Source organism: Leptonychotes weddellii, chromosome 1 (genome assembly GCF_054177405.1).
Source record: "Leptonychotes weddellii isolate Sample4059 chromosome 1, ASM5417740v2, whole genome shotgun sequence".
Taxonomy (NCBI): domain Eukaryota; kingdom Metazoa; phylum Chordata; class Mammalia; order Carnivora; family Phocidae; genus Leptonychotes; species Leptonychotes weddellii.
Window position 1 is genome coordinate 133,656,349 of NC_138369.1, and position 18,629 is coordinate 133,674,977.

General features: G+C 41.7%; 2 protein-coding genes across 2 annotated transcripts in view; both read left to right on the forward strand.

The window, feature by feature from the left end:
* The window catches only part of LOC115940485 (rab-like protein 3), a 32,021-nt gene extending 21,262 nt beyond the window's left edge, over positions 1–10,759 (forward strand). The window contains exons 6-7 of the mRNA XM_081833243.1: positions 2,661–2,699; positions 3,253–10,759. Coding sequence (XP_081689369.1) covers positions 2,661–2,699; positions 3,253–3,318 — 105 coding nt within the window. The 3' untranslated portion in view covers positions 3,319–10,759. The remainder of the gene's footprint in view (positions 1–2,660; positions 2,700–3,252) is intronic.
* Positions 10,760–11,199: 440 nt separating this feature from the next.
* Positions 11,200–18,629, forward strand: part of HGD (homogentisate 1,2-dioxygenase) — a 41,692-nt gene continuing 34,262 nt past the window's right edge. Inside the window, exons 1-3 of the mRNA XM_006731937.3 lie at positions 11,200–11,674; positions 17,250–17,321; positions 18,136–18,224. Of these exons, the coding sequence (XP_006732000.1) occupies positions 11,660–11,674; positions 17,250–17,321; positions 18,136–18,224 (176 nt within the window). The 5' untranslated portion in view covers positions 11,200–11,659. The remainder of the gene's footprint in view (positions 11,675–17,249; positions 17,322–18,135; positions 18,225–18,629) is intronic.

Sequence of the window (18,629 nt, forward strand, 5' to 3'; positions counted from 1 at the left end):
TTTTTTTTTTTTTAAAGATTTTATTTTTATTTATTTGACAGAGAGAGACACAGCGAGAGAGGGAACACAAGCAGGGGGAGTGGGAGAGGGAGAAGCAGGCTTCCCGCCGAGCAGGGAGCCGGATGCGGGGCTCGATCCCAGGACCCTGGGATCATGACCTGAGCGGAAGGCAGACGCTTAACGACTGAGCCACCCAGGCGCCCCCTCTTTTCTTTTTTTTTAAGATTTTATTTATTTATTTGACGGAGAGAGAGTTAGCGAGAGCAGGAGCACAAGCAGGGGGGAGGGGTAGAGGGAGAAGCAGGCTCTCCGCGGAGCAGGAAGCTCGATGCGGGGCTCGATCCCAGGACCCTGGGATCATGGCCTGAGCCGAAGGCAGACGCTTAACGACTGAGCCACTCAGGCGCCCCGAATATTCGTATTTTCTAAATGTGCCCTGACATGCAAGATGTTGGGAAGCACTGCAAAGGACCGTATTTTCTCTCCACGTTATTTTCAGACTTCAAACTTCGGAGCTGCCGTTTAGTGTAGACCCATGTCCCCATCTGATACTTTCTTCTGTCCCCTGAGAGCAGCAACTTACATAGATCTTTGTCTGACACAGAAAGATTCCACAATATGGTGCTTCAACTTGTTAATAATTTGTTAATTTGGAAATTCGTGAAGGGAATAAAATGATACAGACTTTCAGTTATAAAATGTATAAATCCCAGGGTTGAAAAGCACACCACAGAGAATATAGTCAATAATATTGTAATAACTTTGTATGGTGACAGATGGTGACTACACTTATTGTAGTGAGCATTTTGCAATGTATATAATTGTCAAAGTACTATGTTGTAATAACCGGAAACTACATAATATCGTATGCCAACTATACTTCAATAAAAAATAAAAAAAAATTTAAATATGTAGTAAGTTAGATCCTAGAGAAACAATGGGTGATAGACTAGTGTGACCCGAGTTGTCAGCCAAGACTTGATTTAAAAAAAAAAAATCAGAGGGATCTTGGTGAGTTTTAAGAAGAGAGCAAGATTTGGTAAGAGAAGATGCTGCAAGTTGAGAGTAGGGAATTACGAGCAACAGCAAAAAGGTAGCTTCTCTTTCATTACCTAAATCGCCATGAAAGGTATATGGATTAGGAGGTTGGCCTGACCTCCAGACTAGGGTGGTTGCCTGAAACCACAGGACCCGGCAACTAAATTTTGCCCAGTTTTCAGTTGTATCTTCCAGAATTTAGTATAAAGGTTTATTTTCCAAGAGGGAATCTAGCTCTTCCTCCAGACTCCCTTTAGTAGTAATTCCAACCCCACTCTAAAATGATAGGATTTTCCTGACTTGCTGTGGAGGGAAAGAAAGGCAGCCTCTTCTTGGTTTTTGTAGGATCGAGCATCTTGAGATCTATGCTAATCACAAACCAGCTTTTCTACCTCTGGGGCCAGTTAATGCAACCTTACCTTGGGTCTCCTGTAGCTAAAAGGAACCCAGCCATATTCTCAAAGATAGAAAGAATCCAGATGATTTGGTCATCAAGGCAGTGAAAGCAGGGTGGCATAGCCCTGGAAGAAGATGCCATGTTCTTATTCAAGGGAACTCTTAGCTTCATAATTCTGGATTCCAGTGTCTTAATCTGCAGCTAATCTGTATTCTTACTGATTGGCTTTTCTTAATCACAACAGCTCTGTGGAAAGAAAATCATACTGCCTCTGCAAACATTACAGTTTCTCAAGTGTTAGAACAGAATTCATTATTTTTTTAAAAAGATTTATTTATTTGAGAGAGAGAGTGTGTGCGTGCACACGCATGTGAGCACGGGGGAGGGCCGGAGGGAGAGAAGCAGACTCCCCATTGAGCAGACTTGATTCACCACCCTATGATCATGACCTGAGCCAAAACCAAGAGTCAGACGCTTAACCAACTGAGTCACCCAGGTACCCCTCATTATTTTTTGAAATTATTTTCTATCATCTGAATTTTAAACTCTAAACCCATTTAAACTCAATATATTAGGGCATATATTTTGAAAGCTTTTGCAATAGTAGTGATGGATTTGTGCAGATACATCCACTGCTTTACCTCATTTCTCCTGCTGACCAAATACAGACAGTTCTGAAACTACTGAATTAAGGGTGCAGATTCAGTCCATGGAAAGAAGCTCATTGAATGCTTTTGGTCTTCATTGAGGACTTACCGAATTTATCACTGTGCTTACCCCAGGGATGTGGCAGTTCACTACATTACAGAGACTCCTTTGTAAGGAATAGCCGTACCATTGTAGTAGTAAAAGGGATCTGCTTTTATGGATTCTCTTTTGTGTGTTTGGGCTGACTGCTAGGAAACTTTGAGCCAGATTTGCTTCCGAACACCGGGAACTGCATGAGTTACTATGTCATTCTCTGATTATTTAGTCATTTTTGTGTGTTATTTATTTTTTGATCTGTTATTAATGCTTTGGGGAATGAGGCAAGCTTTTATGGAAATACGCCCACAATCGTGATCTTATTAGCACTAGATGTAACTCATTGTACTAGATGTCCATAACTATTGAAAAGACTCTTAATTTGGATATATGCCTTTTAGACCCATTAGTGGCAACTGCAGTGAACCACTTTTCCAGGGATGTTTGCTAAGCCCTTAAAATCTTTATTTGTTTCTCACAGGTCATAGAGAAGAGATACTTTCTAAGAGAAGGTAATCAGGTCTGTATCTATTCTTGATAAAGTGGGTTCTTAAATTTGGAGAGAGGTGATTTCCAAATTTACTTTTAGAAGTGGTTAAAAAAAAAAGGGGGAAATCTTTTGTAGGCACAAGCATTTTCTTCTGTCCTGCTTGACACAAAAGGAAAAAAATCAGATCAAGGGAAAATAAGGTTCTAAGAAACAAAAAGAGTGCTGGAATAAGGTTATATTATAAAATAATAGAAGGAAATCATTTGCTTAAGACTCCAGAAGTATATATGCAGAACCCATCATGATGCAGGCAATTCAGATAAAAGTGCAATTGGTGGATGTTCTGAGATTCACCTTCATCTTCCCTGATTTAGATGACATTATCACCAATTTGTTGGCAAATATTTTCCATTTTGGTAGAATTTATTTTATTATTTGATCTGAGTAAAACCTCAGAGGGATGGTTCTTTAAGGAACAACAGGCCGACATAGAGACAGAAAATAAGGGAGAAAATGGTAAAGGCTATTAGCATTTGAACTCTGCGTGCTGAGACTTAACGTGAATTCTCTTTCTTGCCTACAGATTCCAGGCTTTCCTGATCGGAAGAGGTTTGGGGGAGGAACATTAAAGAGCCTTCATTATGACTGAATTACACTCATCGTCTGGAAGAGTGAGCAAGCGGTGGCATTGTGCACAGCTTCCTTCTTGCCGTGTTGACTATTAATGTTTCAGCCTTTTCGCAGAATCATCTTAAAATACCACCACCCTTCAGCCTCACCCTTTAATGGAAAGCTGAAAGGAAGTGACTGTGTGGGAGGTCCAAACTTTGTCCCCGTCCTCTCTGTTCCTCACCTTTCTGTCCCTGTTTATAGATTATGTAAAAGCCTTGTGGAAATATGAGATGTTGTCAAAATGATGCAGTAAATGAGCAATGACAGAGTGCTGTGGAGAAAATTTACTCTTCCCAGAACTGGAAGGTTTTTATGGATCTGTAATTTTCCCACACTCCTTGCTGGAGGCTTAATTAAGTACTTCAAAATGTATCTGTGTTGTATTACCCTCTTGAGGGGAAAGGTTATGTTAGCCAGCCCTGGGTCGTGCACCCCAGTCTCTGTCATTTTCAAAGAAGCAAAAGGGTGTTATTTAATTGTGTCCCCTCTCATCACACACAAGGATGCCTAAGAATAGAAGCCCTTGTTTCCCTCTCCTCTCCTTTGCAAGAGGTTCAGTGGCTAGAAGAGGCGGACTCCTAGGTGGAGTTAAATATAAATAGATTAATAATACATAGAGAACAGCGGTACCAGAAAAGAAGACTTCTCCGAGAAATGGAGAGCTCACTAAATCCTTCACTCTAGGTTCCAGATGTCTGCACTGTCTTACTGTTTTTCATTTGGAAATAGGTAGGGTGAGATCTCAGACCTTCACGAGGGCAGCAAGAGAGATTTATAGCCTCTTGGGTTTCTGTGTTTTTTAAGGAAAAGTCAGCTCCTGAAATGTCTCTTAACTGTAGTCAGTAAACTAAGAATATTATTCTCTGTGTCAACAATGTATTTATGGAGAGAAGTAAAAATAAGTTCCACAGCAACACATTTACATGAATTATGGACTAGGATTCTTAGATTTCATAATCCACCGTTTTTGAGGATGGTGGTGTATGTGTGCGTATGCATAATTGTTCATCGTTACTTTTTTTACCCATTTTTTCTGCTTGTTTAATTCTCTCTGCCCTGGTTCTTCTTTAATATAGAGACCTCGTTTCCAAAAACTGCAATTTGCTGCCTTATTCAACACCCATTTTCCTGCTCTGGCTCTGCGGCAGGTCTTTGCACTACTGATTTTGTTCCATATTAAAAAAAACTAATAAGCACACAATTTCAGCTTCTCATTTTAAAACTAGGCAAAAAACACTAAATTCGCTTTCTCTTCCATCTTAATTACATTTCAGAAGTACTTTGGAAATCAAGGTATGCTAAAAGAGGATCTTAGAATAAGAATGTTAGCCAATGCTTTTAGAAAGGCAGTTGGAGGAATTTGGAAAAGGATTTTTAAAGCACCTTTCATCAGCTAGAATATTCTCCAGTCTTTCTTCCCATCCTCAGCCACAAGATTTAGCCCTCATTTCTTTTTTCACACAAAGGAGAGCTATGCAAATCAGGCTCTGTATGTGGAGTTTGGCACAAGCCTGTTGTGACAGGCTGTGCAGGTAGGAAGCAGAAAGCAAATGCACACACAAGGACCTGAACCAACTAAAGCTCTTTGTATTCCTCTTTTAGAAAATAAATTCAAAAAAATTATACTTACATTATGAAAAAATAAAATACAACAATACAAAAGCAAAAATTAATATATAACCCTTTCCTTCTCTCCCGCTTTCTTCCTCTTTCTTGCCCTTAATTAAAAAAATCTATCTCAATTTCTTTATTTTCTCCCTTATTAAAAAATAAAAGTAACCCATCACTGATGGCTTCAGGGTCAGCCTTGAAAACTTAACAGTACTCCTCAATTGCATTTCTTCTTGCTGTCAGGCTTGATTCCCTGGATTACAGTTTTCTGAGAAAAAATTATTTTTAATCTAAGGTAAATTTGCTGCAAGTATTAGTAGCAGCAAAACAAGGCTGTTTGCCAAAATGAATGTAATTATGTTATTAGCCAAAGTTCTTCAAAAAGAAGCATAATTTTTGCCAAGATTTCCTGAGACCTGCTCATCAAAATTGCTTTTGGATAATGAACAAATGTAAATACTGAAATACTTCCTGAAAAGTGTTAATTAAATCTTTAATTTTCTTGATGGAACAAGTGACTGGCAATAGAGAAAGATTTTTTTTTTCCTGTTGTGATTCAGATGTCTAACCAATGTTGTTATTTATGGTGGAGGCAACCAGACATGAAGGCATATGGTCACTCGTCTGTCCCTCAGAGGGTGGCAGGGCCCTTCGTTGGAATCCAACTAAAGATTTGGATTGGCCTCTCCACGTCTGTGCTCTGAAAAGAATTGCTGCTCCCAAAGGGGTCGATCCATATCAGCTTTATCTTGGGTTCTCAGAAGTCCCTAAACTTGAGGCATCTATGGCGGACTCCAAGTGCCTTGACACTGCCGTTTATCTGTCCATTCTGAAAATGGACTATGTGGAACTGATGTGCTGGGCTATCAGACTGAGATGAAGAGCTCCTAATTGCTGCCATGACCAGAGCTTTCGAGTGGCCATTTCAACAGTGTATGCCGGAGCACCCAGCCTAGGGAGGACCTTCTATGGGTTTTTAATAAATGTTCGTTTAATTGAAATTTTTAAAGCACGGGGTAGCATCTATTTTAAGAAGTTTGAAAGTCTAACAGGACGTCTGCATTGATTTAATATCTGTTAAAATTCAGAAGAGGATACTGTTTGGGGAGAAGGAGGAGAAAGAAAGAAAAAATTCATTCCTCTGTAGTCCCCAGACTGAGTTAAATCACTGTGGTAGGGGGCGCCTGGGTGGCTCAGATGGTTAAAGCGTCTGCCTTCGGCTCAGGTCATGATCCCAGCGTCCTGGGATTGAGTCCCGCATCGGGCTCCCTGCTCCTTGGGAGCCTGCTTCTCCCTCTGCCTCTCTCTCTCTCTCTCTGTCTCTCATGAATAAATAAATAAAATCTTTAAAAAAAAAAAAAATCACTGTGGTAGGAGAGGAAATGTTCCAGGTGATCTAGCCCTGAGAGAACCCTGAGCCTCTCAAATATTCCCTGGTATGTTTGCCTGAGGCAAAACTGGAGTGGGAGCCTACCGAAAAGGGTCCGATTTTCAGTTACTATTAGCACCTCCATGTAAAGACTCAAAGCAATGGCTTTTAAATTCAAATGTGCATAAAAATCCGCAGAAGTTTTTAAAATGCAAATTTTGGGATTTCATCTGCCCGCACTTGCCCAATTCTGTGTACATAGGATAGCACCAGGATTTTGTATTTTTAACAGGCAAAACGGGTGATTCTGATGCAAATAGTCCAGGATCCACACTTTGGGAAAGATAATAAACTCATATCGCAAAGCAGAGAATATATGGAATGTAGACTCTCTACTTAATGGCACCTTTACAGCTCATCAAAATTCACCTTGGGCTTCCTTTCCGTGATCTCACCTTAATGAACTGAGCCACTCATCTCTTTCAAGGTTATACATGCCATAGCAATCATGAAATGACTGTCACATCCTCTATCGGCAAGCCAGGAGATGATTGTTTTTGATGTACTGCTACCATTTTTATTACTACCATGTTCTACATTCCAGGTGTATCTATTTCTAATAAGATGCCTTGCCATTTTATCCACGGTCCTCTCGTGTACCACATTTGTTTTCTCGGCTGGCTAATTACTAAGCCTTACCAAGGCCATCAGTAAGTACCGGGCAAAGACAAAACCCCTGAACTCCCAACAAAGATGTAAAACCTTGCTCAGTCCCATCAAGTATATCTATCAGTTCCATCTGTTTCTTGGAGACCCTCTAACTATAACTCCTCCAAGTCCATCCTGGAGTGATTGCTCTGCAGGCCTGTCACACTCCTTCGCATTGCCCTGTAACAATCCCCAGCTCCCAGGATGTAATGTTTTCCACTTTCTTGGTGTGGATCAGTGGTCATCCAACCGGGATGGGTACAAATATCCCCTCCAAGAGGTACATGGGCACAGATAGTTTTAGGGGAATCATTTTCCAGGTCATCAATCTGCATATGTATGTTAAAATTGATCAGCTTGTGAACACAGCTCGATACCAGTTACTTCCCACCTGCGCGTGCTTTCACAATCGTCCTTTTTCCACAACAGAAAAGAAACCTCTTACTTACGTAGGAATATGGTAGGAATATGGTATATTGCCCCAGGATGTAAATGTCTTAGGATGCCAACAAAAGGACAATTCTAAATATTAGTTTTATTTAAGGATTTTGTTCCACTCACACAATTATTTAAAAAAACAAAACAAAACTCTAGAGCTCTCAAGGAAGAGTTCCTGAGAACAAACCAAAGAGAGTTTTGGTAAATATCCAAGGCTGCGGCACATTCTTTCATGGCAAGGCTTCTTGCTTGGTTTATCAAAATATCAAAATAACATTTCTGTGACAAATAATTATACAGGCGAAGGAGTATAAAACTAATATTTATTTTCCCAACCCTTTCTGAGTGAGTTAGAAAAGATACATCTAAGTGAAAGGGTAACATTTAATTAAAGTCAGTGATTCCAATAGCTGGGTAACCAAGCCTCTTCCAATCAGGTTTCCAATTATTTCCTTGCAACAAAATTAAAGAAGAACCTAACTCAGTTGTTGACAGGTCATTAAAAATGATGTTTAATAATAGATCATTATCTGATTTTTGATATTTAATTTAGAAGGAGAAGTGATACTGTAACAAAATTCCTTCCATTCATATCTACTTACATATGACAGATTTTCTTAACACATTTGTGAAACCAAAAAATAAGATTAAATGATGCTGAATCCTGTCTTATTCCAGAAATAAGAGTTACAAATAAGAATTATTAATTCATGGGTATATGAACTAAGGGGAGAGACATCACCTTATTAAAAGAAGTATTTCCAGAAAAAATTTACCTTTTATATTTATTATCAAAATATAGGTTACTGTCCTAGAGAAGAATCTTCCAGGCTCCCGGCTGGAGGGTAAAACACTTCCTGATAGCATTCTCTGAAAGTGCAGTTAAAGAAGGAGTCTGGAGCTTTCATCATCACTTCTTACACTTGGTTTTGGACCTACTCTCCACTCCCTGTTGCTTGTGAGTCAGGAATGTCTCTGACTTTTCTCCTGGAGCTTCTGTAGAGTGTAAATCTAATTTTACTAGAATCTGGGAGAAGCAGATACCTGTTGTCTCCAATTCCTGGTCCTTTTCAAATTCTCCACCTCGTATGTTCCCTATATCGGTTCACTGAATCTATCCTCCTCTGCCTGGTTTTTAGCATCTTTGTTCTTGTTGCTCACGACTTTGATACTGTGACTCAGTTCTGGCTCAGGATATGTTTGCCTTGTCCCTACACAACCTGCTCTCTCCGCTGGGTGTCCTTTTGAATGCTAAAAACCACACCCTGCCCAGAAGGCACCCCTCTTCCCCTGCTCCTGATGTCTGCCAAAACTCTCCCCTTCCCAGTCTTCCCTCACTAGATGCCTCCGTTCTGCCCTAAACACAGCTCTTAAATGCACTGCCCTTCCTCTTCTGTGTTTGCACACACTCTTTCCTCTGCTCATGCCCTATCCAGCTCATTCTGTGAGACTTGGCTCAGGTATCATCTCCTTTGGGAAGCCTTCCCTGCCCTCCTATTCAGGACTAGGTGCCCCTCAATCCCTCCAATAGCACCCAGGCCCTTCCCTGTCACAGCAGGTATGGTTCTCTGTTGTGATGGCCTGTTCCTTTCAGTCTTCTCCAGTATGCTGCTCTAGTAGAGAACAGGACTGAGTTAGTCATTTTTGTATATCTGGCACATAGCAGGTCCTCAAAAATTGTAAAATAAAGCAATGAATGTGTGGTTACAGTAACTAAAATGGAAAACCATCAGACACAGAATGAGATAGTTCCTGAGTTTTATTTATTCTCATATCCCCTGTATGTATATAACACAGTGTGTGGCACGTAGTACTTATACAAAGCAAATACTTGTTTTATTGCATCACAATTATAAGAACAGAAAAAGGAAATACAGTTAAGCCAGTTAGGAGAAACCCATAAAGGTTGGTGCTAGGTTATTCAATTTTCAAGCCCCTCAAAGTCATTTTCATGCAGTCAGGGATCTGCGACCACTTTCTTACTCTTTCAGAAATCTCCCACACCTTAGGAAAGAGCTTAAACGCTCCTTAAATCTGCCTTCACAACTGATTCAGTGGAAAGAACATAGGAAGTTTATGGAAAAATAAAGCAGTAAAGCTTTTCCCTTGTCTTTTATTGACTCCCATTCATTTTTTTTTTTTCCCTTAACCACCAAAGACGAACTTGCAGGATCGATAGATTTAAGACCCAAAGAACTCATAAACTCAGACGTAAGACATATTTTTTCTTGAATTCATTTTTTATCTTGAGTCTGCATACTGCAGGAATAACAAAAACAGCCTCAGGAAAACTGGGGCCTCCCCCAACACATACCATTTCCTCCCAGGTGTGTATATAAACTCCGGGGAAACTTGCATAGTACCACGAAGTCATCTGTCTATGCTGACATCTGCTGAGATGTCCTATAACTGCCTGGAACTCAGGCATCAAGCCACCCTGTTTGCTACCGACCTGTCATTTGTTGCCTTAATCTGGCCCCCTCCTTGCTAACGCCTCATACACAGGCAAATCATTCTGCTGCTACCGCAGTATGCTGGAGCCTGGGGACCTCTGGAGGCAACTTAGACCCATTTATATGGAGCAGAGGATCTAAACTGGCAGCCCATAACCTTCTCAAACCTGCATGCATGTTCTTGACATTATTGTATCCGTTATCTCCCACTGCCTAACAAACCACCCCAAAACTTAATAGCATAAAACACCCCATTCTGTTTGCTTACAATTCTATGAGTCAGCAATTTGGACTGGGCTTTGCTGGTGGTTCTCTTGCTGCTCTCACCCGGGATCATTCATATGTCTGTCATTATCCAGCAGACGCATTGCCTCATTCACACGTCTGGCAGTTAGTGCTGGACTAATGCCCTAACCTCTCTCTTTGTGTGGTTTCTCATTCTCAAGGAGACTAACCCAGCTTTTAGGCATGGTAATCTCAAGTAGTAAGAAATGGACAAATCCCAAGGCACAAGCACTTTTCAAGCCCCTGCTTGTGTTCTGTTTGCTCTTAACCAATGTAAGATTCAAGGAAGCAAGAAAAAGACTACATCTTCTACTGGGAAGACCAGCAACGACAACATTACAAAAGAGCAAGCATACAAGGATGGGAGAAAATTGTGGACATTGTTGCAATCTACCACAATGGTTTTATCTATTCCTTCATTCCTTTGTTCTAGTTGCCAATGTTTAAAAATTGGAACTTCATATAGAAGTCTTATCTTGAAATGCCACCTAGCCTATGTTTCCTGCCTGGTCTGCTGCATTTAAGTTTGTGATAATAAAGCCTAGTTTACAAGATTGTTTTTGTGAAATTAAATGAGATAATGTCTGTGGAAAAATCTGGCACAAACAGGCACTCGATATATGGTTTCTTTCTTCCTGAATACAATTAGCCAAGAAGTGGATGTCTGACCATGGCTAAGGAGAAGAGCCACGATGAAGGGCAAGGGAGTCAGAGAAAAGGTGGCTGGAAAGTAATCTCTCAGTCTGTTTTTAGAAGGGTAAAGGTTTTAGAAAACAGGATTCTTAAAGAATTTATAAAAACACTACATGTATTTAAGAAATGAAGAGGAACAGTAGTAAACACCTCAGTTTGCTTTAAGTGAAGTGCTTCAGGCTCCAGAGAGTTCCCCCAGCTCATCCCTTGGAGGCACCTCCGGATGCCGTCTAGCCCCTGTCCCTGTTTCAAGCAGTTGTGTGTAAACACCTGTGTCCAAGCACAGTTCATTCTGTCATGCTCTGCAGAGAGTGAATACCCTGCCCTCTTCCTTCCAGGCCTGACTCCGGACTGAGTGGGGAAGCCTCTGCCACACACAACAGTTCCTTTCCTGGAGAGCTTTACATTCTCTGTCTTTAGTAAGAAGTCTCCTTCTTTTCACTGGAACACGTAACTGGCTAATCTTTACCTCAGATGAAGAGAAGATAGGCCTCTGCAAACTCTTCCAAAACCAGCCGGGTTTAACAAAAACCAAAGGCAATTGTGTAAGCAGTTTGAAAATAAGCATGCTGGACTTTCTCCCTAGTTATCAGTTGGCCAATTCTTGTCGCTAGTTTGAGCTGCCTGCTAACCAGTGAGCACAGTGAAGTGGTGGGAATAACATCCAGAGAGTGGGTTGAAGGATCAGCAGAGGCATTTTGGCTTCATACCCTCTCTGAGCCTGCGTTTCCTGAAGTCATCACGCCTGCAGCAGAGGGAAAATGGCCGAGTTGAAGGTAAGAGACTCTCTGCCAAGTTTGCTGTGGCTTCTTCAGCCAGAACCTATGGAAGCTTCCGAGAATTCCAGAGTGTCAGAGTCAGAAAGGACTTAGCGAGGTCCCGTTCCAAACCCCTGTGTTCAGAGACTTTGCCATGGTGTCCACAGGCATGGCTGAGGCTTGGGCTGGGGGTTGAGGGAGAGGCGATAAAGAAAAGAGATGAAGCCTTCATTGTCTATCTCTTGCCTTTGTTCATTTGAAATATTGTCTTGGGAACCTGTAGACATCATAAGGGCTCCCCTCCACCATGGTCAGACACATTTCTCACTGTCTGCTTCCCAGCCCAACGCCCTGACATCTTCCCATTGCTGCAGCTTCCTGGACTGCCTCCAGCCGACCAATTAGATTTGCTACATCTATTCAGTTACTTTGAGGACCCACAATCGGCCCTTGGCCAGTAGAAGCCCTAGCACTTCCTCTAGGAAATAATTCCTTTTTATTATTTAATGTGCATTTGAAAAGTATGTGTGGGTTATGTGCTATTAATGAATTAACTCATATTGTAATCCTCAAAATAAATCTGGGATATAGGCACTCTTGTTTCTATTTAACCAATAAGGGAAGGAAAGTTAGGAGAGATTAAGTGGCTTGCCCAAGGTCTCTGCTTATAGGTGATGGAGACCGGATCAGAACCTGGTTTGTCTGAATCCAGATCCCAGGCTCCAAAAGGAGCCTTAGAGGCATCTAATGAACTGAATGCCTTAAGTCCAGGTAAAGGGATTTTTTTTCCCAGTGTCTAAAACCATACCCAGCACCAGGGCTCAACACATGCATGTGGAACTGAATAGAACTGCCCAGAACTTTGACTCAAGCCAGGTGGGCCATACTGCAGACTTCTTTTAGGAGACAGAGTTTAAGCGCTTCCCTAATGCCCTTCAACTGATGCTGAGTTTGAAGAACCAAACATTTCCCTAGTTGATAGGGATCCTGAAAACACTCCACACTGAGGTAAATGAGCTTATCTTCATGCCTGACCAAGAGTTGGAAAGGCTGCAAAAGAACTCTCATTCTTTCATTCAGCAAATATGATACGTTAGTAGTGATGCCACAGATTAATATCGGAAAGGAACTCAGTCTAGACTAGGTAAGGTCAAGAGAAGCTTCTTGAAGGAGGCTGTTCCTGAGCAGAGTCTTAAGGGAGAAGTAGAAATTGGCCAAGTGAAAAGAGGTGGGGGCCAGAGGAAACAGTGAGTGCAAAGGTACGGCACATGCAGACAGCCCAGAATGTTCTGGGAGCCAAGAGAGTTGCAGCTAAATCTGAGCTGCTATAGGGACAGCCAAGTTGAGATACCCAGGACACGGTGGGATGTATGGATCTGGATCTCAGGGGAGTGGGTAGGGTGGGGAGAATAGATATGGCAGGTCATCATATCAATGGTGGTGTCTGAAGTCTTAGAAGAAGGAGAGTGCATAAAAATTGTTCCCTGATGAAAATCCTATGGGGAAGTTCAGCAGGGGTTGGAAACATCCTTACCATTTATAAATAAATTATATCTAAAATCCTATCCTGCTGAAATTTTTAGCAACTTAAAATGCACAGCACTGGCAGACCAATGTAAATTGCATGCTGGTCTTTGTTCTCAATTTCAAAGGCTTTCTTCCCTGCCTGCTGTCTAATCTCCACAAGCAAAGGTTAGCTCTAGAGATCAGGAATCCAAATACGGAGAGCCAGATTGCATCATTCTAATCAATAAACATTATATAAGTCAAAAAATATACTACTCAGCTTTTATTTCTTCATTTTAATGGCTATATCAACACAAAGCCTCAAATGAAATCATTTTACATAAAAGCAGCACAACTGGGGGAAGAAAATTCAAAAGATAAAATAATAAAATTAAATTTCAAATAGATCACCCCATGTTCTTATGTTGCTACACTTCTACAAATCTTGATTCCTCATTTCTAAAATGAAGAGCTGTTTAATATCCAGACTTTGCCCACCCCCACCCCACCAAATATTTTGATTCACTAGGTCTGGGTCTGTGTTTAACAAATTTCTGGGGGTGATTCTATTAGCCAGAGATAGGACCCACTAATACCGTCATTTTATTCGTTTCCTGTTTCTGCTGTAACAAATGACCACAAATTTAGTGGCTTAAAACAACACATACTCTCTTACAGTTCTCAGTGCCTGACAGAGACCCATTCTCCATCTTGGAAATTCACCGCTCCAGCCTCCGCTCCCCTCATGGCACTGCCTTTTCCTCTCCTATAGTCAGATCTCCATCTCCCTCTCCCTCCCTCTACTAAGGACACTTGTGATTACGTCTAGGGTGCACCCAAATAATCCAGGGTAACTCATCTCAAGATTCTTCCTTCACCCACATCTGCAAAGTCTCTTTGAGTATATAAAGTAACCCTCACATGACCCAGGGATTCCGACATAGATATCTTTGAGGGTCCTGATTCAGCCTACCACAATAACCTGCAAGTTCCCAACAAACCTCTGTTCTCTGTTCCCAACACCGTTCATTAGAAATACTGGACTCTTTCCACAGGAACAAGGTAGCTCTAACTGCATCTCCACCCTGACTTCTCTCTCTTTCCTTTACGCCCAGTGAAAGGCAGTGAGGTGCACCATCTGCTCATCCCATCAGGGTGTTACCCAGAATCACAGTCGGGAGAGAGCACCTCATAAGCCTACTAGGACACACAGAGCACATCCCGGGGACCAGATGAGGATTTAGAAAGCGGTATACTAGGCGGCTGTCAGACCACCGATGGCACTGAAGTTACATGGAGCCCTGTGATTCTCCTTTCATTTAGAAAAGATTCAGATCGTTCTCTTGGGAAAAAAGTGAAATCAGGGGCTCCTGGGTGGCTCAGTCAGTTAAGCATCTGCCTTCGGCTCAGGTCAAGATCCCAGGGTCCTGGGATCGAGCCCCACATCAGGCTCCCTGCTCAGCAGAGAGCCTGCTTCTCCCTCTCCCTCTGCCGCTCTGCCTACTTGTGCTCTCTCTATCTCTCTGTCAAATAAATAAATAAAGTCTTTAAAAAAAAAAAGTGAAATCATATTTTTATGTTGGATCCAGTTATTCAGAAACCTGGACTGAAGGAAACATACAAACTCACTTGCTTAATGTTAGATTTTCTTTTCTTCTTGCGTAAGGTGTATTTGTACATAGTCACTGAACCAGCTGGAGTTGAACGCTTGGGTTTTCACAGCTGATACGAGCAGAGTCCAGATTCTGCCCTTGATCTCAGCGCTTTGGGAAAGCAGCTGCAGAATACTGCTTCCTCAAGGCTGATGCCGTCGGCAGTAAGGGACATGGCATTTGAAAGCTCTAATAAACTCATCTGTAATTCTCTCCGAGGATTAGGAAAACCAACTGACTGGAGAGTGAGTCAGCATTTTCCGCCTCCTCTTCAGCCAATGCACCACAGCTAAGATGCAGAAACCAGCTCAGAACTCACACCTCTCTCAGAGCTGGGTGGCTCCCTTCCAAACTACCAGCTGTTCTTTCTCCTTTCTTTTCTATGTTTTAAAGCAGTCAGAAGCAAATGCTTCAGAACTACATATACTAAGTGTCTTTTCCCTTGTTCCAAAAATATATATAACCCTGGACTCTGTTCTGAGACTAGCAGTTAGGAAGAATGGGGAAGGTTAATAAGTAAACCCACCCATGCATGGAGAGGGTTCGGCGGGATTCCTCAGCACTCAAACCTCCCTGCCTCTCTTGCGGAGAGAAACAATGAGGCAGTTGAACAGAGCAAAGGCGCTGTAATGCTCAGTGGCTTCAGTCACAGACTGGTCTAAAACTCCATTCCACAGAATTGAAGATAATTTGGGGTCATTACCATTTCTCAGCAGCTCAAATTCAATCCCGCTGACCGTGAGGTCCATTCTGAGAGAAGAAAACCGAATTCAGTGGAGAGCCCGAATGTGGCACGCTCGGCCATTTCCCAAAGAAATCAGCCCAAACCGCATGTTACTGCTGTTAACCTATCCGTGTATAATATAACTTATCGTTTTTCGGGGCGCCTGGGTGGCTCAGTCGTTAAGCGTCTGCCTTCGGCTCAGGTCGTGATCCCGGGGTCCTGGGATCGAGCCCCGCATCGGGCTCCCTGCTCAGCGGGAAGCCTGCTTCTCCCTCTCCCACTCCCCCTGCTTGTGTTCCCGTTCTCGCTGTCTCTCTCTGTCATATAAATAAATAAAATCTAAAAAAAAAAAAAAATATATAACATCGTTTTTCGGGCTGACAGATTTTCAAATATACAAAAAAAAAAAAAAATTGTGTCTGGAGGCAAAAGGAATAATTTCACTTCCATGGCCTTCTAGGTCGTAACTTTTCACATTTGATATTCCTTCCAAGTATAGCAGTTACCAGCTTGATCATTGCTTATACATCCAGGCATATTGCATTTAGCTCACCCTTCTGCATGCTGCTGAGAACTCTGGAGGGCTTACCCTCCACCCACTTACACCCTTCTTATATCTCTTAAAGACATGTGCTCAGATGGTGGCATTTCACTCACTGAGCAAGGCTGTACTTTCATTATCCTAGGCTAAAATTAAGTAGGTTTATTAGGAACAACTCTGGGAAGAAAATGGCCATTTTTTTTATATTTAAGTTAGAGAAAAGTGAGTTCTAACCCCACTTTTAGCAGCATACATACACTCAGAATAGGCTCTAAGTGAAAGGCTAAGTCGAACAATTGGTATCTCTTGCGTACCTTCTGGTAAACCAAGCACAGAGCACATTCAGGTAAACAAGACTGCTCTAGTCACAGGTTCCATGGGGCTTATCAACTAGCAGAGACGCCAGATGGTGAACAAGAACTCACAGGTGTGTTAAGTGTCATAAGAGTAAATTCAGGGGCTCCCATACTTTGCTTTGTTGAGAAAGTCCCTAACTTTTTTTCCTTCCAGGTATAGAGTAAAAAAGCTGGCCATCAAGTAGATGCCATTGTACCATTGTGGACAGACTCTGGTCTGGCACTTCTGCTGAAAGTCTCTCAGATCTTCAAACTTCATTTTCATGTATCCACAAAAATAGAAACATATACACAAGTGTTCCATAGGTGAACCAGATAATAAAGGTTTGCTGTAGATTGGATCCACATGCCTCTTTATGGCTGCTTATTTCAGAGTATGAAGGGGAATGGAGCTCCACACTCAGGGAGGATGCCATCCAGGCCCAGCAAGATCCCACGATCTGGAGTTGAGGGGATGCCCGAGTTATCTCCCTTTTCCAGAACTCTCTGGTGGAAAAAAGAATTAAAGAACCTGTTCTTGGAGTGGGATCATTAAGAACAAGCCCATAAATCAATTAAGCACGGCTAAGGGTGGAGAGTCTATGCAATACCCATCAGTCTTCTCCCAATTAATTGGTAGTCTTTAAAATTCACACAGAGCATATTTCCTTTCCTGAATGGCCCACATGCTGAGACAAAGCAAACATAGTATATATGGAACATCATACACAAACACATGTCCATATAGAAATTCTTACTTTCATTAGACTATCAATGTTGTGAAATGTTCTTTTAACCTTGTTAATGATAGTCTTTGTGTCTTTGTCATATGCAGTACATTCCTGGATTTGGGAACGAATGTGCCTCAGAAGACCCTCGCTGCCCAGGTGCCCTGCCAGAAGGACAGGTATGAATGAGTAGAATATAAGCTCAGAGAGCTCTGAATTGTAGGAATGAATAACCAGCCCTCAGGCCAAAGTGCCTCTACCCAACATTGTTCCTGGCAATTGTCTAGGAGTTTCACAAATCTTTAAGACAATTAGGATACAGAAAAATGACAATACAAAGGTTAAAGTGGGATGGTATTTACCTATGGGAAAGCACCCAATCTGAAATTAGTAAGACTAACTATAGGACTTTCAGGAGGATTCCCTAGGCTCAAGGTTAAGAGGACTTCCTTGTAGTCCCCTTGAACAGCCTAAGATATGACAGGGATAAGAAAATAACCAGTCCTAAAAATGTATCCACAAAGATAATTTATACTAGCGTTGGTTACAACAGCAAAAATATGGCAAGCAAAATTTTTTTCAAAAATTTTGAAGAATCTTTTATGGCATGAAAAAATGCTCAAGATATAGTGTTTCCTCTAAAAAAAAAAATCGTGATCATTATAGGACTACACACATCATCCATCACTGGATCCCCATTTTGGAGGATAAGAATGGAAGGAAATATACCAGTATGTCAACATTGGTTTATTTCTGGTGAGATAATAGGTTATATTTTATAAATGTTCTACATTATGCATGTATTGCTTTTCTAATCAGGGGAAAGTCACCTAAACAGTTGCTACAAAAAGTATGTATGGGTAGGGGATGGTCAGGTGCACTGCCCCTGAGCATCCCCATCCAGGACAGAATTCCCCCACTGAATTGCTTGTTGGGAAGGTTGGGATGGTTTTCGGATTGAAGTGATGTTGTTTATTGCCTCCTTTGTTTTAGAACAATCCTCAAGTCTGCCCTTACAATCTGTATGCTGAGCAGCTCTCAGGATCGGCGTTCACTTGTCCACGAAGCACAAATAAGAGAAGGTACTGGATTAGGTTAATTCTGACCCGTAGACTGTAGGATTTATGACTAGTACTTAGTGCTGGCTCCTACACTGGGCCATAGCCTTCCACAGCTGCCCAAGATTCTGCTTTTCACAGGCTGTGCTCTGGGTGATATCAGAGGATGGGCCTCGTCTCCAGTTAGGATCAAGTGACTGGTAGAAGAAAGCGAGAGAGCGGCTGCACAACGTCCAGAAAACACACATGTCCAGCTCCATTTACAAATTCTCACTTGTATTCAGAAGGAAATGTCCCCAATAAACTGCCCTTCCCTTAAGGGTTGTCCAGTTGAGTTTTCAATTTTGGTTTACTTGGTTTTTTTAAAATAATGATTAACTCAGAATTACAGATGATTCAATATCTCTTATTTAGAAGATGGAAGTATTA